We start from the raw sequence: 22,992 nt of genomic DNA, 5'->3' as shown, positions 1-22,992 counted from the left end.
ATTGGGGATGCTGCTAAGCATTCTACAGTGCACAGAATAGCCCCTGATAACAAAGAATTATACAACCCAAAATATCAGTACTGTTGTGGTTGAGAAACCCTGGCCTTAGATTGTTGAGATTTTAAGATGTGGAAGAATACTTATTTTGGTTGTTTAGAGCAGTTGTTAAACCACTTTTCTGCCCTCATGACATTCCATGGATTACACACCTCCATTTAAAACCTCTTCTGGCTGGTCCTAGGAGTTCACACCTGCAGTCCCTGCACATTGGGAGGCCAAGGTGGGAGGATCACTTTGAGGCCATGAGTTTGAGATGAGCCTGGGCAACAATAGCCAGACCTCTTCTCTACAAAAAAATTTTAAAATTTGTTGGACATGCTGGTATGCACCTGTAGTCCTAGGTGCTCAGGAGGCTGAGGCAGGAGGATCACTTGAGCCTGGGAGTTGGAGGTTGCAGTAAGCTGTCATCACACCACTACACTCCAGTCTGGGGGACAGAGTGAATCTCTGTCTCAAAAAAATAAATAAAACTTATTTCTTAGCAGTGATTATCTAGGGGCATCCTAGAGAATAAAATTATTTTGTATGTCAGTTTTTTCATGAGATCTTAAAGGGTAGACTTTTATGAAAGATTTCTTAGATTTACAGAGGAAATTGATGTCATAGATTTGGCTTTCCCAAGTTGTTCTGCAGTGCTGAATATATGCACATACATTCATACATATCCATATACACCACAGAGCTCTACCAAGGCAAACCATATAAGGCTTTTGAGGATCAGTCATAAGAGATAGTAAACCCTGCCTCTGGAGTATGTTGTTGCTTCTACTGGTTCAACTAGGAATGACCAGAGAGGCCTGTGAGAACTTCTTTTAGGAGGAGGACATATGAATTGAATGGCAAATGGTTAAGAAGAGACAGGAGAAATCTTGTCCTGTATCTGAATCTGTGCTTAAATACAATTTTAAATTGGATTACGGGAACTTTGAATTTCTGTGCTTTTGTTCTAATCATAACTGAGATGAAAATACCCGTCAGAACCCCTCTAGAATATAAACTCTTAAAGGCAGGACTTTTTCTGTTTTGTTCACTGTTCAATTCCCAGTGCCCAGAATAGTTGCTGACCCATAATAGACCCTCAGATCTGCATGAGTGAGTGGGTAAATGCCTGAATGAATGAATAACCAACTTGCAAGAGTTTTATGTCCTGAGACTATACTTTTGTTACTTTTTATGTCTGCTGTGGCAGGCATGCATACCTTAGCTACAAAGAATGACACTAAAGGCAGATTTTTAAGCATTCTATGTCCTGTTTACCAGATCCAGAACTTGTAGTGTTACTACTTTAAGTATTTAAAAGCAAAACATGAAGAAGAATGACAGGACTGAGAATAGGAAGAGACACTGAGAGAGCAAGGGAAACAGTTAAATCTCATCAAAAATAAAGCCTGGAATTACAGACATGAGAAGTCTGCCCTGGGCAATAGCAAGTGGCTGGAGTCAACTGGAGGAGAAGCGATGTGCAGCTCTCCTGATGGAAGACCAAAAAAATGCATTGAAGAAAAGAATGATCAGAAATAACTTACACTTTCATAACTGATCACCCCATTTTAAATCTTGTGGGTATCCCTCAACACTACACCCCTCTTCAGGTATATCTAATAGAGATTAATGTTGATAGATGTGTTCATAGTATGTTACGTACAGGTTTAGCAAGTGGTTTACTAAGGTCACGACATAACTGCTGATAAAAGATAGTTATGTTACCATGGACCTGGGAATTATTAGTATATTGCTTTATTAAACAATTAAAGAACACTTGTTTTATTACTGTTTACTTCACATTTAGGAGTAAACTATCCTCAAGAAACCAGAGTTTTAGAGGTAGCACATAGGTGCCACTTGCTTACATTATGCTAGTCATTCCAAATACTTTACCTCAGACCAGCACATGCTTTTGGGGCAGAATGACTGCTGGACCATGGGTTACCACTAGCATCTTGTTATTCTGAGACAGTATTGAAAATCCTGAGCTAAGCAAAGCCAGGGCTTATCATCACCTTTTCTATCCTGTTTGACTACCGTAATTACCACACAGCTGACAGCCCTTGTTGATTCTCTGGAATTTGATCCTTTTGGGGATAAGAAGTATCTATCCTCAGTACTTACAAATGTGCCAGCAGTACAGGTCCTGTTGCTTGAAGGACATTACTACCCAACGCTGACAATATTCATATCCAAGATTGCTGAGTGTCCTGTATATATGGACAGGTCTCATCATGCAGTAAACAGTTTACTACTGTGTAAAAATGAAAAGGTAGGTGTTTTATAGTTGAATCTAGCTTACCATGCAGCGTTACTAAAACATTCCAACTGACTCCCTTGCTCCCTGAGAAAAAGAAAGCATCTCTCAAATAGCCCTTTTAAAACACTTATACATCTTAATTTTGATCATGGACTATTAAGTGAAAATTTTAGTTGTCTAAATAGTTCCTTTTTTCGCTGTCATACAAAACTTCTTTCTATTATCCATGATCACATATGCAAGCGTCTGCCTTGTCCACTGTTATGAACTGAATGTGTGTGTCCCAAAAAATTCATAGGTTGAAGCCCTGACTCACTCACAATGTGATTGTATTAGGAGGTGAGGGACTATGGAAGGTAATTAGTTTTAGATAAGGTCATGAAGTTGGAGCCCCCACAGTGGGATTAGTGCCCTGATAAGAAGAGGAAGAGACAGACACACGAGCTGCTTCTTGCCATGTAAGGACACATAGCAAGGAGTTGGCTGTCTGCAATCCGGGAAGAGGGTCCTCACAAAGACCAAATCTGCCAGCACCTTGATCTTGGACTTGTCAGCCTCCAGAACTGTGAGAAATAAATGTCTGTTGTTTAAGTCACCCAGTCTGTGGTATTTTGTCACAGCAGTCCAACCAGATTAAGATATCCACTCTTCATGTTCTGCTCCAACTAACCGATTTCAGTGGATCTCCTCCTCAGCCTACTGTATCCAGCAGACAACAAATGCTGACTTACTAATGTAATAATCCTATAGAATTTATCATCTCTTAAGGACAAAAAAAATTACCATGCATCACTATTCTCATAGGATATGTTCTCACTGGCCCATTCCCATATTTCCATAACTTTGTCAACCATTCCCAGAGGGCATTAAGACCTTGTTCCAAACAGGTTTTTAGGGAGCTCTACAGCTAGGTATTCTTTCATTCAGAGATATGTTCTTGCAAATTGGTGGCCATTCTGCTGGTTATTTGGTTTTAATCTGTGTGAATATATCTAAAACCTTATGCGCGATCACATATTCTTCATTTCCTGTACATGTGAAATTTACTTTGACCACCATTTTGGGATAGCAGGTATTAATTTCTCTTGCTTTTTGTGATTCTCTCCTTACTGCTTAGTGAGCTAACTTTGCTTATTATATACTTTCTTTGAGAGCTATGTTATTACAATATAGGTTATCCTTAATTTTTAATCATAAGCATTGCAAATAGAGCTCCAAGTGTTTAAATATGGCTATATTAGTTGTTTATTGGGCTCTTATTATTTGCCAACTGCTATTTTTTGCTTTTCCTGGACTATTTCATTTAATCCTCCCTACAGTCCTAAGAGATACGTATTATCCCCTCTCATCACCAGGAAATGGGTGGGAAAAAAAGAAAAAAATACATGTTATCCCCATTTTTGAAAGAATCGGGTTTGCTAAAGCTAAGTAACTTGGCCAAAGTCACATGGCAGAGCTGGGATTATGGCTATTTTCAAAGATCCCTTTTTCAACAGCTGTTTTATAATGTACCTCAATCTACAATCATTGAGTTGTCTCTTTCGGATGAAGGGACTGAGGCTCCATGAGTTAACTTGCTCAAATTCATATAGTTGATTAGTTAGAGAGTTGAGACTCAAATTGTGATTTTGTGACTCAGATTCTAGTACTCTTTCAATTTCAGTTACAGCTTACTTATCTGTGACTTATTAAAGTGTTTCCACACTGGATGCTAAAAGCTGGCCTCCCAGTTGGACCCAGGTACTATGCCTCACTTGTTTTAGATGATGAAACTGAAACTTGAGTTAAAAGAATTGCTTTTGTTTATAGCAAATGATCCCTAACCCACCTCTTTCAACATAGCCTTCCCTGTACTACAGGTATAAAAGTAATAGCGTGTATACCTTTTCCCCTACTTAGGTCATTCTGTATGTTTTGTCAACCAAACCATCACAAACTGTATTTATTTCATCTTCCTGACTTGGGGGTAGGGGCTTTAACTCTAGTACCTCTCACCATATGGCAGTGGCTTGGAGTTTCATATTGTTGCCCACATTTCTCCCATTTTGTATGCAGTTAATACTGTAATGCAGGAAACATCTCTTTAGAGATAATAGATTGTGGCCTAGACGATTTTTGTCTTACAAGTCAGTTATATACTTAATGATAATATAGGTGATTCAGGTGAATATGCCAAGAAGCTGGATAGGGCTTTTCGGCTGGTTTAACTTACATTCCTATAAAGCAGCAAATTGGATATAACTGCTCATTTTTTAGAACCTTGTTTGTTCTAGAACCTGACTTCATGTTGATGCTCTATTATATGCCAGCCTGCTCATGGATATACTTCTTGATTCTCTTTTGTATTTCTTAATACAATCAGTGCATATTGTGTGTTCTGAGTCCCTTATGGTAGGAGAGAAGAGTATACTTTTAGATTTTCTTTGGAAGACCTTTGCTTTCATGTAGCATTTCTTTTCTTGAAGGCTGATGAATTTCTAAACCCTCTTGTTTGACTTTAGAATAGACCTGACTATGAAGTGATTTTAAGACACTTGCATTTGTATGACTTGAATTTGGAGTAAGGATACATTAGCTTTTCTCTGGTTGTCTAAAAAATTACTTGATATTAACAATATTCCCCTATTCCTAAGTTAATGTTTTCTGCTGAAAAATGTAGTGAAATACTTGGTCCCTTGGTTAATTAAAACTAGACTTCTTAAATAATTTTTCATATAGCATAGGGAATATGTTGAGGAATGTGCTGTCAATTCTAGCACAGATATACTACAGCATTATCATCCTCAGTTCTCAAGAAGTTTCTCTAGCCGTTCAGCCTCAGCAGCTGAGTCCATTCTGGTTAATAGCATTAACTATTTTGTGAGCATAAATACAATGTATCCTGTTATCACCAAGATCTCCCATGACTCCTAGGGCAAAGACCATGCATACATTTGAGAACTTTGGGAGCCACTTTGTGATTCCAGAAAAACTGTTTTGCCATGTTATAAAATAGCTGTTCAAAATGATGTTCAAGGGGATTGCATCTGTAAAATAGAATATTTTAGAATCGCTGCAGTATGCTGTTCTTATATTCTAAACACGTTAATAAGAACATCTCTGTGTTTGGTTTCAAGTAACCTTGAGCTGTTGCAGTTATTAGAAAATAATTATTACTGGATTCAGATGGAAATCTTGTAAGCATCTTGCCTCCAAACTTGTGGAAAACTAGTATATTCTTCTGGCATGTCAGAAATAGTAGTAAATGTGCTGTATTGATAGTCAGAGTACTAGCATTACAATATTATGACATTCCCCTAATGAAAAGATATTTCAAAAATTCTCAAATGTTCCATCCTCTATTCTAGAATAAGGATCTAGCTGGGTGCGGTGGGTCATGCCTATAATCCCAGTGACTTGGGAGGCTGAGGTGGGAGGATTGTGCCATTGCACTCCAGCCTGGGTGACAGAGCAAGACGTCATCTCTTAATTTAAAAAAAAAAAAAAAAAGATCTTATCTAGTACAGCAGTTTTCCTAAGGCCATGAAATTTTTCCCTGCCTTATGTCATTTCTGTGTGTTCCTTTAAACCAACATACATATTACAATGGTAGTTTAAAAAAAAAAGTAGTAACCCTACAGAATTAAAAAAAAAAACAAGTGCAGGTTATAGTTTTAATGATATGACAAGGATTTGCATGTCAGCTAGAGGCATGGCTATAAAAGATACAGTACATTTTTATGTGAGGAATTCATGTCTTTCTATATAAAATTCAAGATGTCTTACTGTTGAATCATGAAATGCTTGAAGCTAAATTGTATACCACTTGTAGATTGCTTACCTGTGGTTCAGTCAGCATTATTTTGCACAGTAAAGAAAATAGATATTTTTAATGTCTTTAATTTTGCTGCTTTTACATTTTCCTGTCTGGATGCAGCTGAAAGTACCCATGGCAGACAAGCCTGGTAACACAGTGAATTTCCGGAAGCTACTACTGAACCGTTGCCAGAAGGAATTTGAAAAAGATAAAGCAGATGATGACGTCTTTGAGAAGAAGCAAAAAGAACTCGAGGCTGCCAGTGCTGTGAGTTGTTTCACAGAAAGCTAGTACTTATCTACTTTGAGTGCCGTCAAGCAGAATTTGCATGAAGCCATATATAGCATCTCCCTACTATCTTGAGAGAGGCCTGTAGCCATTTTTTCACGTAGAGATACCGTATTGATATTTCGGGGAATGCTTTATTCCTTTTCTTTAGTGCCTAATGTTAGAGCAGCTCAACTCTCCAAGCCAGAGATTCAGTCTAATCCTAGACTTCAGGGAGGTTACTTTGTTCCAGAAACCTGAAATGGATGCAAACTTTGGGATGTAGTTCAGTTTTCTGAGGAGTAAGTCCATAGTTAGCTGTCAGGTTCTCAGAGGGAACCTGATCCCCAGAAAGGGTAAGGGCTGTGAGTCTTAGTGTCTATTGTGCAGTACAACTTTGATCATCAAGATGCCATTATTCCTCCTTACACAACAGCCAGAGGAGAGGACAAGACTTCATGATGAACTAGAAGAAGCCAAGGACAAAGCCCGGCGGAGATCCATTGGCAACATCAAGTTTATTGGAGAACTCTTTAAACTCAAAATGCTGACTGAAGCCATTATGCATGACTGTGTGGTGAAGCTGCTGAAGAACCATGATGAAGAATCCCTGGAGTGCCTGTGTCGCCTGCTCACCACCATTGGCAAAGACCTGGACTTCGAGAAAGCAAAGGTAAAACTTCAGTAACTTAGAAACCTTCGGGATGGGCTCTTTGTCAGTTGTCAAAGAATTTAGACTGTCAACAAAAGAGTTCCATCTTGCCTCAACAAGTCTAGGTTGCTCATTTTTCTTCTTGTACCTATCTCATTGTCAGTGTTTGACCATCATGCTTCTTAGCACATTTCCATTAGTCAGAGGTGAGGAGGGTCCCAGATTACATAAAAGCCAATTTGTAGATTGTTCGGATTATTTGGCTCTTGTTCTATTTCTTCCTCTATAACCATTTCACAAGTCATTTGTATGTATAGCAAATTGTGAGCAGAAATAAGGAGAGAAAAGTTACTGTGAGCCACACCTATGGGTGATGCTGAAATGACACGGTAGCTTTCTTGAGTTTATGCTTTAATTAATGACTCAGCTATCTAACCACAATATAAGAAATCATTAAAAATACTACAATTCAAACATAACATAGTGCTGTCCAAATAAGGGTTGTGGAAATTAGAAATGCTTCAAAGAAATAATGTCAGAAATACTCCGTAACATCAGAATCAGCTAGGATTATGTTTGGCTGTGACAGAAAACCCAGTGGTTTATACAAGATTGAGGTTTCTTTCTCACTTAATGTAAACAGAGTTCAGAGGTCAGTCCTTCCAGCTTAATGTTGTTCTGCTCCTCGGGTGTAACCCTTGTCCTAATCATTCTCACCAGAGAAGGTAGGAAAAGGGGCAAAGGACATGGCCCCTGCTCTCTCAAGGAATATTCCAGGGAGCTGCAGTATAACATTTCCATTTATATTCTGGCCTGTAATTAATCACATGACCAAAGCTAGCTGCTAGGGAACCTGGAAAGTGTAGTCTTTATTTTGAGTTGTCATATGCACAACTAAAAATTCTGCCACATTACCTTTTGGCTATAAATTGATATTCCTAGACTATTTAAAAATTCTACATGGTAAAATTACATTTGAATTCCTCAGCTAGGAATACTGATGATTTTGTCTCTTGCAGCCACGTATGGACCAGTACTTTAATCAGATGGAGAAAATTGTGAAAGAAAGAAAAACCTCATCTAGGATTCGATTCATGCTTCAGGATGTGATAGACCTAAGGCTGGTGAGTAGGAAAAATAAATAAATGAATAAGCCTAATGGTCCAGGCTCTTTTAAAGAATTGGATTGGGGAAGGATGGCCTATACTTTACATGTGTAAAAGCCTAACGCTTAATGCTTTATGCCTGAACTTAATGCCTAAAGCAAAAGCTTCAGGACTCTCAGAACTTGAATTGGCAAACTTGCAGTGAGAGTTACGTGAAAGGACAGAAGACCTGTTGTCTGTTACTTGTTTTCTTCTCCTTACTCTGATTATCAAACCACTTTGCAATTTTGAAATTGGCTGTTTTGAATTCAAACTGTGGTCAAATTTAGTCTTTGTAAGCTTAATAAATCAGAAAGTCTCATATCCACAGTGAATACAGGTAACTTCCCTGACCTTTATGTTTTTAATTTCTAGAATGGGGATATTGCCTACCTTGAAGATTTGTTATAAAGATTTAATGAGATAATTTTGTAAATTGCCCAGCTTACAGATATTAGTGGTTTCTTCCCTATTGTTTTTCTTGTAGACTCCCCTGTTCTGCTCCTTTTTTCCCCCCTCATTTCTCATAGCAGATACAGTTCTTACCACTACCACCTCTGTTCTCTTTCCTTAGTTTAACTCCAGCAGGGAATATGCTACAGCCTGCCCTAAACTAGAGAAAGTGAATACAAGGCCCCCCCCTCTCCTCTGTCCTGCACCCAAGCCAGATAACATTGATGATGGTTCTTTACCCTGCTAAGTCCAGATGTGATCTTAGGATCCTTCTTATTACCAAAGCCACTACCAGTTGATCGGAATTTGCATGCTGGTTTAAACCTGTTTGCCATCCTTGCCTCTAGCTAATACAAATAAATATAAAGAACTTCTCCACCCAAGCTTTCAACCACTTGTACTTACATCAGATGTTAGGACTATAGCTAGGAAGGAAAAGAGAAGTATAATTATAAAGAGACAACTTGTTTTTGTCTTTAGTAGAGGAGATAACCAAAGGGCAAAGTGGTGTGGCATTTTGTTTAGGATACCAGAACAGAACCATGATGTTGGAGGAAGAAAAATGTTAGTCATACTTAATTTAGAACTCCTATGGAATGTGATATGATCTGTGTAGTGATACCCTAAAGTAAGGCAAAGCCAAGGAATCTCATCCTTTTTGATTCATCTTCTCTTTTCTCCTTTCAATTGTACAAAATAATGATACAATACATTTGGGCAATGGAGAAAGATATGCCATGCTAAAAATATATATATCTATTTGGACCAGTCTTTAACTCTGTTCTTTTTATCCATCGGCTATTGGAATGTTCAACATACAGTTGGCCAGGGTTGATTGAGAAGAATTTAATTCGTTAGCTTTAATTCTCAAACTATTCATAGTGCCATCTATGAGACAGATGAGAAACTGTCATAATAGCAGATTATGTAGGTATTTTATACGTTTCCAGAGTGAAAAATAAAGATTTTTGAAAATTTTTTTATTTTTATTTTTGGCTATCTGGTTGATAACCTTATTTTCTACTTTTATAGTGTAATTGGGTATCTCGAAGAGCAGATCAAGGGCCTAAAACTATTGAACAGATTCACAAAGAGGCTAAAATAGAAGAACAAGAAGAACAAAGGAAGGTCCAGCAGCTCATGACCAAGGAGAAGAGAAGACCAGGTGAGGGATGGAGTCTACCTGACTTTAGAGAACTTGAAAGTTTGGGGGACACATAATTAAGAATTCTCTCTTTAGATGTGATATGAGATCAGAAAGAAAAATGAAGCGGTTGCTCCTGGAGACTAGTTATTGAGTAAAAGCAGAGATTGCATGAACATGATTTCTTTGACTACTTAAAAGCCATTAATCAACAAGACTTTATTGGGCATCTTCTGTATACTCAGTAGTGGTCAGAGATAGAAGAAGTGAGAAATATAGTTCCTTCTCTCTAAAAGCTTGCAATTTATCTGGCAAGGTAAAACTAATACAGGGAACATTTGTCAAGCAAATGGAAGGTATTATCAATATGAAAAGTATACTCCATTAAGGTTGTTAAAATTTAGAGAAGAGAAGTAGAAAGCTGGCAGAAATCTTTATTTGAGGAAGGAGCACTTGAACCTAGATCTCAAAGGATTATTGATATTTGGAAGAAAACAATTTTAGTCATGTAATTAAAATAAACGTGTTGTAAAAAGAAATAAACAAGACTGATTAGAGCAAAATTTAAGTATTCAGAAGGAATGGAAAAATGTTTGGAAGAATGGGGCCAGATTGAGAACTTTTGACTTGATTTGGTAGACATTAAGGAGCCATTCAACAAAGAGTAATGTCATGCTAGAGGTATCTAATAAGAATCACTCTATTGTTCTTTGCACTATGAATCCAGGGGCTACTCTGAATCAGCAACATTACTGTTGCTGAAATCCTACTTGTAAGGAGGTGAGACTTTGTAACAATAAGAACAGAAAAGAAGAAACAGGCAAAAAATATATAATAGATGAAATAGAAAGCATTTTACACCTGAGAAAACAATCCATTGACTAAGTTTAGGAACATTGGAAAAGGAAAACTTTTTCAGAGGGAAATGATAATTTTTCTTTTGAGCCTCTTTATTTTGAGATGATCATAGGACAGCCAAATGGGAACACTCATTAATCTACTGTGCAGCTAAGTGATCAGGGTAGTGACTGGGTCATATAGTACAATGGTTGAGAGCATAGACGCTGGAGCCTACCTGTCTGGCTTTGAATTTCAGCTCTCCTACTTCCTAGCTGTATGACCTTCCACAAATCACTTTATCTGTAAAATGGAACTAATAGTAGTACCTAGGATTTCTGTGAGACTGAAATAAGGTAATATGTATTCATTGTAACATCTGGCTCATAGTAAATACTCAGTAACAATTAGCTATTATCACAGAGTAAAGTTCATAGTAAAGTTGTTAGGACAGATGAATTCTCCAGAGAAGAAAGATTACTTTTCAGTTTCATGAGATGCCACACCTGACCCACCTTCCACACGCTTAGTGCCTATCACAGTACATCTCAAGTAATGACTTATTTATTATTGAACTAGATTGAGAGAGGAAAGGAGAAGATATCAAAACCTAATTCTTAGAGGATCGCCACAGATGACTAAAGGAGGAAAAGAACTTTTGGAAAAGTGACATATAAAGAGCACGTGTAGGGAAAGAACTAGGATATATGAGTCGCAGAAACAAGGAAGAAGCAAGTCTTTTTAAGATCAGTAATACCAGATAGCTCGTAGAAAATCAAGAAGTATTTTAGGATCAGGAAGCTCATAGAAAATCAAGAAGTCTGTTAGAATCAGGAAAGCTTTTGGTTAGACAGTTTGGTGATTTTTCATTCATTCATTCCACGAATATTTATATTCCACGAATAAATATTGAGTGCCTGTCACTTAGCGAGAGACACAAAATCCCTTCCCTTATCCAGTTTATACCTTACTGGGGTGGAAAAGACAATAAACAAATGCTTAAAAATATAGTTTGTCAATAAACATTTTATATATATGATATAATGTATGTAATTTGTCAAATAAATTTGTTCCATAGAAAAAGAAGGGGGAGGGAGTGAGGAGTGCAGGGCTTGGTGACTAGGGTTGCAATTTTAAATCAGGAGGTTGGAGAATCTATTAAGGTTGGTATTATTTGAGCAAAGACCTGAAGCAGGTGAGGGAGTTAAATTATGGCTATCTGGGGAGAGAGAGTTTTAGGCAAAGGAAATAGTAAGTATAAAGGCCCCGAAGCAGTATTTTCAAGGAATAGCAAGGAGTCCAGTGTGGTCGAAGTTAAGGTCATTAAGGGGAAGTGGGGTAAAAGATTGGGACTGAGAGCCAATAGGGGCCAGATTATTTAGAGCTTAGAAGGCCATTTGTATGGAATCTTGTCTTTTTCTCTGAGTGATATAGAAAGGCATTAGAAGTGTTTTGAACAGAAAAATAACAGAATCTGGCTTATACTTTACTGGGAATACGCTGGCTACTATGATGAAAACAGCTAAGGGTGGAAGCAGGGAGGCCAAAGAGGAGGTTTGTACAGTAAACCAGGAAAGAGATGTTGGTGGCTTAAACAAAACTGCTAATGTTGGTAGTAGTTAGAAGGGACTAGATTCTGAACATACTGTAAAGGTTGAACTGACAATATTTGCTGACAAATTGAATGCGAAGTGTGAGAGAAAGAGGAGTCAAGCTTTTCTGCCTGAGCAGCTGAAATGTTGGAGAAACAGATTTGGGGGAAGATCAAAGCATACATGTGTCACTTGATACCATTAAGTGCAATAAACTTTAGAATAATTTCCATCTCACTTCTCCCAAAGTGTTCTAGTCGTTAACTCTATAAACACTAGATTTGACCCTGCCTAGGAATATTCGTGTCCATTGGTTTTTTCTGGGTCAGTAATGTTTCATGGGAGATCCAATATAAGCAGAACACTTCTGCTTATATTTTCATGCTGTGGGTATTAAAGAATCTGTCGGCAATGCTTTAACAGCTTCTTTTGTCTTTTTCCTTGGTTTTGATTGAAGTGAATGAGTTGAAAATGCTGCTCACTCTTTCCCTGTCAAACTGACATGAAACAAGTGAAAGATTGGCTTACTCTGTTCATATTCTCCATGTAGGCGTCCAGAGAGTGGACGAAGGTGGGTGGAACACTGTACAAGGAGCCAAGAATAGTCGGGTACTGGACCCCTCAAAATTCCTGAAAATCACTAAGGTGAGTGGGACGTTTAAAACACAGTCAACATTCTCTTTTGATGCCTTTGATATAAAAATTTTTAATACAATCTACAACAGTTCCAAAACATGAGTCTCAAAAGTACTTCTTGCTCATATAAAATTGCAATATTGCATATTTTGTGTGGTGGTTGTTTTTTAATACAAATACTTTTCTACAAGTCAATGTTGATCACTGTATTCTACATACTTGTCTTGGCATTAGTCTTTTTATTTCTATGAGGTTTTCCTAAAGAGGAAATGACTAGGTTAATTCTTAGAGTTATGAGATGCTTAATATAAGAGAGATGACAAAAATACTTCCTAAGCCTTAGTCAACTGCAAGCTTTTATACAGTGTATCCTTACCTCTGGAGAAGAGGCAGTTACCCGTTTAAATCTAACCATGAAAGGAATTAATGGTTTGCCATATCCAAGGCCTAAAGAAATCACAGAGAACCTACTAGAAATCACTCTGTAATAAAGATTTAATATACTGTACTTTCCTATCTCTTGAGAGTCTATGGACAATAAGAGGAAAGAAGTTTCTCCTAGCAGATGTTTTCAGTAGTAGAAATTAATCACTAAAAGTAGGATGAAGAACTTTGGAGAATATGGAGAAAGTGGAATTAAATTTGGTGAAAGTAGAAACTTCTATAGTCCCATGGGTTTTTCAAACTGTTTGCAAGTCTAGTTTGATCCTTACTTGTAATATATGTTCCATAGTTCTGAAAATTGGCAGCCTGCCAATAGAATACTAAAGACAGTCTAGAGCTAATGTGAAAATATTAAATGAAAGACGATAACTGACCAAAAGTAAAAGTCTTTGAGAAAATTAGAATAAAATGAGCTGTTGCTTGTATCTTCATAGTTTTCTCAAAACTTTACTTCATGGGCCAGGCGAGGTGGCTCACGCCTGTAATCCTAGCACTCTGGGAGGCCGAGGCAGGAGGATCGCTCAAGGTCAGGAGTTTGAGACCAGCTTGAGCAAGAGCAACACCCCGTCTCTACTAAAAATAGAAAGAAATTAGCCGGACAACTACAAATATATAGAAAAAATTACCCGGGCGTGGTGGCGCGTGCCTGTAGTCCCAGCTACTCGGGAGGCTGAGCCAGAAGGATTGCTGCTTGAGCCCAGGAGTTTGAGGTTGCTGTGAGCTAGGCTGATGTCACGGCACTCTAGCCTGGGCAACAGAGTGAGACTCTGTCCCCCCCCCAAAAAAAAACAATTTTGCTTCATGTTAGAACATTCCGCTTCTCAGGCCAGGCACTGTGGCACATGCTTACAATCCTAGCACTTTGGGAGGCTAAGGTGGGAGGATCACCTGAGGCCAGGAATTCAAGACCAGCCTGAGCAACATACTGAAACCCCTTCTCTACAAAAAATTTAAAAATTAGCCAGATGTGGTGGCATGCGCCTGTAGACCTGGCTACTAGGGAAGCTGAGGCAGGAGGATTGCTGGAGCCAGGAGCTTGAGGTTGCAGTGAGCTGTGATGATGCCACTGCACTCTAGCCCAGGCAACAGAGCAAGACCCTGTCTCAGGAAAAAAAAGAAATAAAAGAACATTTCTCCTCTGTCCTCCTCTGGATCTCTCAATGTTGTAATTAGCTAGGATCCTATTCTCCAAGATTCTTACACATTCTTTTAGTTACTTATGTCTCAGAGTAGGAATTCCATTGCTGAGTACAGCTTGGTTCCCATCCATCTCCATTTCCAGCTAGAGACAGTTTTAACCAAAACCTTATGTTTAAAGAATACCTCCAGGGTGTTTGAAGTCCCCACTCCATCTAAGGAGTTTCCCAAAACCCAGCTCAGCAGGCCTCAGCTGCACTAAGATGGTGACTCCCATGTATCAGCTCATAGCCCAGAGACAAGTTGAAGCAAATAAGCAACATGTAAGATGTCAGAAATGCTTGGAATTTGAACTTTGGGCTTATGAATGCATAGATGCATAGGAAAAAGAAAATATCTGCATAGGCCTTTAAGAACAGCAGAACTAAAAAAAACTTTAAAAGAAAAAAAAAGATAATTATTACAACAAAGCATTAGAGAAACTAATGTAGAAAGACCAAGAAAAAAAAGGTCTAAGAGTGTAACCAGTTCCAGTAGCAATAGCAATGATGGTTCAGCCAGTGATTCTTAATCAGAGAGTGAAAGAAATGTCTACCTCCTCAGAAGACAGTGACACTGATGAAAACTCCTCTAGTTCATTATCTTCGGCCTCCTCTACAACCTCTTCCTCCTCCTCTGGTTCAGACTCCCCTTCCAGCTCTTCCAGTAGCAGCAGCACCAGAACAGATAGCACCTCTAGGGAGGAGAACCACAAAAGAAGTAGAATTGCTCCATCTATATTGTACTGATGGACTGAAAACATTAATGTAATTCTCAAAAGGGAATTTAGGATATGTTATGGCCAAATAGGTTAACCGGTAAAAATATCTAGAATTCAAAAGTTTCTAAATGTTTTACATTGTAAAAGCATAAAGAGTATTTATAATGAATTATATATACTTTTTTTATATATATACTTTTATTTTGAAGGTAAGTCTTGTTTTTCTTTTTTATCTTTAAAATATATCTCTAGAACGTATTCAAAGCTGAAATCTATAAATCTGTTTTTGTGATGGAACTTGTCTTTTCTCCTTCTGAAATAAATGCCATACTCTGTTACATATTAATGGTTTGTATCACCCTTGTTTTCAGGATAGTATATCAGAATATCTGGCAAAGAATTTCTAATACTTTTGGCTGTGTGTTGCTATATAAGATTTAATACATTGTTACTGTAAGCTTGAGAGTTTTCCTACTGTTAATAAATGTGGTCCACTTTTATGTTTATATTCAGAATGTTATTCTGTTTGTCCTAAATGGTAAGTTCTAGGAACCTATTGATTTATTTATACCTTTCAAATGCTAGAAGTTTCAAGTTGCTATGTTGTATCATTCATTTTCTTCTGGTTCCTTAAGTTCTTTTAAGTTATTCTTTTATCCTTTTCTGAGGAAAATCATTCTAGAGGAACCTAAAAAGGGACAAAAAATCTGAAACTACTTAGGAGTCCAATCTCAGTACCTTCTGAAAAATTTGTGTATTAGAAAACAAAGCAACATGTACAAGGCTAACTTAAGGAAAATTGCTGTAAATATCTTATGTATGAACATGCTATAAAAGGTACTATTCAAAGAGGAAAAAGGTAGGAGGAAGAGAGGAAATTTTTATAGAAAATTAGGGCAGTATTTGTCACCTTTTATTAAAACTTGTTTTAAGGTTTCATAAAGATTGACTTTTGCCATTTTTGCAATTTGGTATTACAGTTGATATAACTGGTCATGTATGACAGTTACTGCATAAATGTGAATGATGGTGATTAATTAGATTTGTTTATTATAGCATATACTCAGTTGAAATATAGAATGAAAGGTTAAAAGGAAAGACTGCACAATATTTCTTAAAAATAAAATACTTTTATTGTGGTGAGATTGGTTTAACATCACATTATTCTGTGATGTCTTTTAAACTTTTTGGAAAGAGGTAGAAAAATCTTAATATGAGTTATATGTAAGTTTTTAAAACTATGAATGTTAAGTCTTTTTTTATATTTTTATGAGAAAGCGGTAGAAAATTATTTTTTAAGAAAATGGGCTTTTGTTTAAATGTTGAAATAATGTATGTTGTGAGTTTAAGAAGCCTATAATTACTTGTAGGTTTTACAGAACCATCTGTTTTCAGTGATTATAAATAAACTCTGAAAACATCGTTTCAAAGGCTCTATACAGAATGGATCACTTGACAGGTGGATTTAATAAATTACTAATCAAACACATACACATAAAAGAATTCCTCCAACATCAGCCCCAACATCTTTGAAAATTATGTCAATATTTAATAACATTTGTGTTTTTAAATATTATAGTTTCTATTCATGGACACTAAAAAGAATGATGCTGGTATCTATTACTACCTTAATATTTTGAAAAATATATAAAGTGTCAACCTTTGTGTATTGAGAAAATTAGACTGTAGGTACTCTACGTGAGTATCCTAGAAAAAGTTCAAAACAGATTAAACATACTTATTGTTAATTGAGAGAGATTTGTGTGAAAGCATGTTAAATAGAAAGGCAGCATATTATGAGCTGTCAGAACATAGAAATACCTTTGTTACAAAGAGCTGCATTACAGCTTTTATGTTATTAATACATGTGTTTTTTAATATACATTACAATGTAATTCATTTCACTTCTACTCAAGTGCTTGCCCAGTTAAATGAGATAGATATCAGCCACCTGAACCCCCAGAACTCCCGGCCTAATGTTCCATTCTCTTTTTTCTTCTCCTTTACCGAATCACATTTCACCTCCCCATCCCTAGCCCCATCATGAAATTTTTGGGTGTCTGTTGACCTGTTTTCTGACAATCATGTAAGGAGATTAATGAGTTGATTTTATGGTATTTGTGGATTCCTTTTTTTTTTAAATTACTTGGCGTTATTGTATAAAAAGAATCGTTAGAAACTATTTATTATATTTAGCAAGTTAATAAACCATCTTAAATAGGAGGTCCTGAATGCATTCTCAGACCAGTGCCTTCAAAACTGTTATTTTGTGGAAACTGGCGTCCAAGGAAGTGCTTCAGGGGCCACAGAGATCCTAGTCCTGAAAACAGCTCCAATTTATGGGTGTTTTTGATTTTTGAGACAGGGTCTCATTCTGTTGCCCAGGCTGGAGTGCAGTGGTGTCATCATAGCTCACTGCAACCTCACACTCCTGGGCTCAAGGAGTCCTCCTGCCTCAACCTCCCAAGTAGCTGGGACTACAGGCACACACCACCACACCCAGCTAATTTTTTTATTTTTCGTAGAGACAGTGTCTCCCTATGTTGCCCAGGCTGGTCTTGAATTCCTGGGCTCAAGCAGTCCTCCCACTTTGGCCTCCGAAAGTGCTGGGATTATAGGCGTGAGCCACCATGCCTAGCTCCAGTTTGTTTCTTAAATCGGCATTCCAAACAAAATTTTGTTGCTAAAATTAGTTCTAATGCACTGAAGAAGAATACAAGAAAAACTACTCTTCTAGAATATTTCCTATAATTGACTTGTGGTCACTTATGTTATAGCCCACAATTGATGAGAAAATTCAGCTGGTACCTAAAGCACAGCTAGGCAGCTGGGGAAAAGGCAGCAGTGGTGGAGCAAAGGCAAGTGAGACTGGTAAGTACTGAGTGTCCCTCCTCAAACCTAGATGTGGTCTGCTAGTGTTTACCTTACAGCACATTCCCACAGTCATTGAACAATGATTTTAAGAGAACATCTTCCAAACTTTTATTGGTGGCCCTCTCCTAATATACATCAAGAGTTTCCTCCTCTGTAAGTATCTTTAGATAATTTTAAATATTTAAAAAAATCTTTTAATTGAGTTAGGCTATTTAATTAACACCTTGATTTTTTAGGTTCCCTTGTTGTTGTTCACAAATTCAGCATAGTTAGAGAAATTACTGGACCCCAAATTAAAAGGAAAACTAATTATGCTGATAGAAAGAATCTTAATATGTAGAAATATTTAATCACAAGGAGTTGTAAAAGAATAAAGAACTGGATTGAAACATTTTCAAAATCTTCATTAAAAAATCAGATTTTGAGAGATTTGACCTTAGGACTGAAAATGTTTGGAACATCATGAACACATCTTAATGACTGAAGAAGCCCAATGGAAAGAAGAAAAATTTCAGTGTTAACCTTCTTCCCACACGTCCCTTCTACTAAGTAATTTCAGCCTTTTTTTTTCCTTTAAATTTTTAAAAATTTCATTAGTCATTTAAACCCACATGTATATTTTCACATGCATGAGGTCGTAGCATTACATTGGTTAGCTTTGTTAAAGTGCAGTGTTCTCTGTTTTTGCTTTCCTCCCTTACCTCCTGTTGATCACTCCCACCCCTGCATCCTGACCAAGATAATTATGTTTTTAAAGGAGCAAATGGTTGTAATGAACAAAGATTTCTAAACCTTCCTTTACATACAAATTTCCTATTTAACACTTTGCTTCTCAGAAGGTGGTAGATGGACCAAGAGATTGGCATCACTTAAGCTGATTAAAAAATGCCTGGTCTCAGGCCCCACCCAGGGAGGCAGGTGACTGATTGTCTGCATTTAAGTCATGTGATTTGTATTTTTTTCTAAATCTCAACACCTGTAGATGCCTTACGGTCAAGTGCTTCCAGTTTAAACAGATTCTCTGCTCTGCAACCTCCAGCATCTTCAGGGTCTCCGTCATCCACTCCTGTAGAGTTTGATTCCCGAAGGACCTTAACTAGGTAAGAAGCCTGCTTTTTATGTTTACTCAAGGCCGTCCTGTTTGCCAATATGAATGTCTATCTGTCTATCTCTCTCTCTCTCTCTCACACACACACCCTCATATACATCCACAAGGGTTATGATGATAGTCTTTGTAGATGCATTCCCTTCTTCCCTAAAATTGATTTCCTTCTTTAATCTTCACATGCTGTAATTTCTAAGATAGAAACATAACTTGGTGGTGGATTTGGGATAGGATGGCAGGGAAGGACTCCTTAAGAAAGCCAGGCCTACCAAACAGCACTGGAGTCACGTCTTGGTCTCTCCAAGCTAATGCCCCAGGATGCTCTAGAATAACCTAGCACTCTCACACGTGTGAATTAAAGAATATGATAACGCATCCATACATTTCTTTGTCACACTGTTCTTCAAGTTATATTTGAGGTCGTTCTTCAGTTTTCACTAATCTCTGTATTCTACCATCATCCTACTTCCACTTTTGTAGGATTGATACAGCGAAGTATTCTGTTGGCTTGTTTATATAGAATCAATGAAGATCTGTAGTAACAGAGAATAAGATTTTTTGATATAAGCACTTTCAGAACTGAAGTTTCTTTAAGCTTTCCAACTTTTATTTTTTTATTACTATAATAAATTTGATCTGGTAGACTTTCTAAACTATGTTACTTATTCCCTTGGCTTCTGAATCAAAGTATACGTAGCACAAGTCAGCTTTTCATGAAGAGTTGGATTGACATTTGTCTAATGGAGATATCTGTGGCTCTTTGCCCTGCCATGAATTTCCCCGATGGCTGTGCTTTTTAAGTACTTGTGTGTATTCTTTCACAGTGGTTAGACCATTGTCCTGCCTCTTAGTCTTTCTGTTCTTTCTCTTTTAATTTGTTGCTTTGAACTGCCATGGGCCAAGGAGCTATTTACCCAAATGGTTAGAATTGTCTAAAAGAAGACTAAATTGGGAGATATGTAGAGTCTCTCTTAAAAATGAATCAAGTATGTGAATTTGTCTAGTCAAAGACTGCTTCTACTTGATCCTCAAATATTTTCCATACATTTGAGTTTCTGAATAAATAAAGTATCATTGTTTAATTTCCAAGATAATGATACCACGTCCTCATGGTATTTGTTTTACTTCCATTCATTTAGCTCATACTTTTAAAACTGTCTTCTTTTTTCTTAAAAGATTTTTTTAAAACTAAAATAAGAAATTACCACTAACATTTAAAAATTTTAAGTAGTATCCTTTTTATATTAGAGAAAAAAGTTAAAGCATCTTAAATATTATGATGATTTTACTTGTTTATATGAATAACTGTACTTCGAAATGTAATTGGTGCCTCACATATCTAATGTTATCTGTAAAAGATTATTCTGTATACTTTTAGAAAGTCTTCGTGTTATTTTATAATTTGCATATGTAGGAGGTACAGAGTTGTCTTTCCTTTGAAAAGTGTTGTTTTGTTTTTTAAGTCGTGGAAGCGTGGGCAGGGAGAAGAATGACAAGCCCCTTCCATCTGCAGCAGCTCGTCCGAACACTTTCATGCGGGGCAGCAGCAGTAAAGACCTGCTGGACAATCAGTCTCAAGAAGAGCAGCGGAGGGAGATGCTGGAGACCGTGAAACAGCTCACAGGAGGCGTGGACGTGGAGCGGGACAGCGCAGAGGCTGAGCGAAGCAAAACAAGGGAGTCGGGTGAGAGGCTCTTGATGAGCAGATAGAGACAAAGATTTGGGATCTTAAATTTGGAAGGAAAAATACAAAGGAGACTTTGTACATGGGTAGATGTCAGAATCAACGCAAGATAGCAACACATACACTCAGCACCTCAGAAGTTAAAGGGCAGCCTCAAATTTGTAACATAGTTCTCGTTCCCAATATATGCCTTTCCTCAGCAGTTTGTAAATTTTCTTTTTCTTTATTAAATGTTATGGCGATGAGGTCCTCTTCATGTATATTAAGCAATCTGAATTTCTTACAAGTCCTATTAGCATCCCACACTGTACGTCGCTGTTAGAGTGCACATGCTGCATAGAGCCCCTCAAATGTGGGAAAATTCTAACACTGTTGAACCACTGCAAGACAAACCGAAGAGAAGGTAGTAGATTGTCTTCTGTTGCCTTTATCCTAGCAACCTGTATTTTTTTGTATGTACTTAGCATGTATATACTTAGAGGACCTGCTCAGATAATGCTCTAAAAATTGCCTCATGTATTTAACCTATCTATGTTTGTTTCCTCATCTGTTAGATGGAGATAAGTTGTACCTACCTTATAGGGTTATTATGAAAATTAAGTTAATGCATGTAAATACTTAGAACATTACTAGATAAATACAAAGTTTTCAAAAGGTATTAGATGTGAGGCCTAGGCAGGAGGATCACCTGAGGCCAAGACCCCGGGTAACATAGCAAGACCTTGTCTCTACCAAAAAAAAAAAAAAAAACCCAGAAAAAACAGCTGGGTATGGTGGTCCGTGTGCCCATACTCCTAGCTACTCATGAGACAGAGGCAGGAGAATCACTTGGACCCAGGAGTTGGAGACTACAGTGAGTTATGTCCACGCCACTGCACTCCAGCCTGGGTGACAGTGAGACCCTGTCTCAAAAACAAAGAAAGGTATTTAGATGTCATGTTGATAATGATAGTGATGGAAAATAATTTTAATTAAAGATAATTTTCAGCATCTTTTAACCTTAATCATGAAGTACTGGTTGCTCATAGCATTTATATAGCTTTCAAATTTGTTTCACCATTTAAATTGTTTCTCATAACTAAAGTCCCTAAATGGATCTCAGAGGCAAATTGAAATGTCTTCTCTCAATTGGTATGGATTTCAGATAATACAGCTTTAGAGGTATGTGGCTTTCTTATCAGTGCTAAGTATTTTTGGAACATAACAGGATAGGACATGAAAATATCTTATGTGTAGTGAATAGTGTAGCACAGCTGTCCTGTGTGTGTTTATTGTCTGGGTCATTTGTTCATTCATCAAATGCACAGTGAGTGTGAAGCACTTTATCCCTGTTTTTGGCCTTCAGTCTGCTGGATCAGAAAGACCTTTATCAAGTAATTCCATAAAAGATACAAACTGAGAAAAACGCTATAAAGGGAAGGAATTTCGTTCCTAGAATGTAGTTAACAAAGGAACTATCTAGAATTGGGGCAAGGGGGTGAGAGGGGCAGCTTCCCTCATCTGAAGGACCAGCAGGAATGAAAGGGGTTTGCAGAGACGGTGGGGTGTGGAGCAGAGGGAAAGAGCATTCCAGACAGTAGGAGGAGGAGCCATGGTATTAGGTAATTAAATATGGAATGTCCAATTTCGAGTCAAAAGTGTAGTTTATTAAATCTCAAAAAGAAGCAGCACAATTAAAGTATACCCCTAAACCATCCACACAGTTTTGCCATCTTAACTGTAGCATGTTTGTGCCCCAGCGAAGAAGCCTGGAGAGTGAGTGGTGATGAAATTGTGAAAGGCATTTTCCACAGCTTGTTGAGAATTGAATATTTTTCCTTGCAAGACGTGTTCCGAAGCCTGGAAGACATGCTGGTCAGTTGGTACAAGGTCTGGTGAACACTGTGGATCACAGAGAGGTTCCAAGTACAGCTTCTGTAGTTTGAGCAGCATTGTTTGGGAGACACGTGGTCAAACTTTGTCTTGCAGGATGATTGGCCTGTCTCTGTTGCCCAGTCTCGGCTACGTCATTGTAAGCATCCTCATCATTTCATCTAATTGGTTGCAGTAGACATCTGCTGTCATCAACTGACCAGGTTTCATGAAGGTGTAATGGATAATACCAGTGCTGGACCACCAAACAGACACCATTGGCTTTTTTTGATGAAGATTTGGTTTTGGG

The 22,992-nt window shown here is 37.5% G+C and overlaps 1 protein-coding gene and 1 pseudogene across 16 annotated transcripts in view; both read left to right on the top strand.

Annotated features, from left to right (window-relative positions):
- The window catches only part of EIF4G3 (eukaryotic translation initiation factor 4 gamma 3), a 315,623-nt gene that overhangs the window by 260,211 nt on the left and 32,420 nt on the right, over positions 1 to 22,992 (top strand). For all 16 annotated transcript variants that reach the window (XM_069479450.1, XM_069479452.1, XM_069479456.1 and 13 more), the window contains 8 exons: positions 6,222 to 6,368; positions 6,805 to 7,041; positions 8,040 to 8,144; positions 9,651 to 9,783; positions 12,742 to 12,836; positions 17,946 to 18,039; positions 19,025 to 19,142; positions 20,611 to 20,831. In XM_069479450.1, coding sequence (XP_069335551.1) covers positions 6,222 to 6,368; positions 6,805 to 7,041; positions 8,040 to 8,144; positions 9,651 to 9,783; positions 12,742 to 12,836; positions 17,946 to 18,039; positions 19,025 to 19,142; positions 20,611 to 20,831 — 1,150 coding nt within the window. The remainder of the gene's footprint in view (positions 1 to 6,221; positions 6,369 to 6,804; positions 7,042 to 8,039; positions 8,145 to 9,650; positions 9,784 to 12,741; positions 12,837 to 17,945; positions 18,040 to 19,024; positions 19,143 to 20,610; positions 20,832 to 22,992) is intronic.
- LOC138389071 (zinc finger CCHC domain-containing protein 10 pseudogene) lies at positions 14,672 to 15,196 on the top strand (annotated as a pseudogene).

This window comes from Eulemur rufifrons, chromosome 8 (genome assembly GCF_041146395.1).
Source record: "Eulemur rufifrons isolate Redbay chromosome 8, OSU_ERuf_1, whole genome shotgun sequence".
NCBI classification, from domain to species: domain Eukaryota; kingdom Metazoa; phylum Chordata; class Mammalia; order Primates; family Lemuridae; genus Eulemur; species Eulemur rufifrons.
This window is presented reverse-complemented; position numbering and strand designations above follow the sequence as displayed.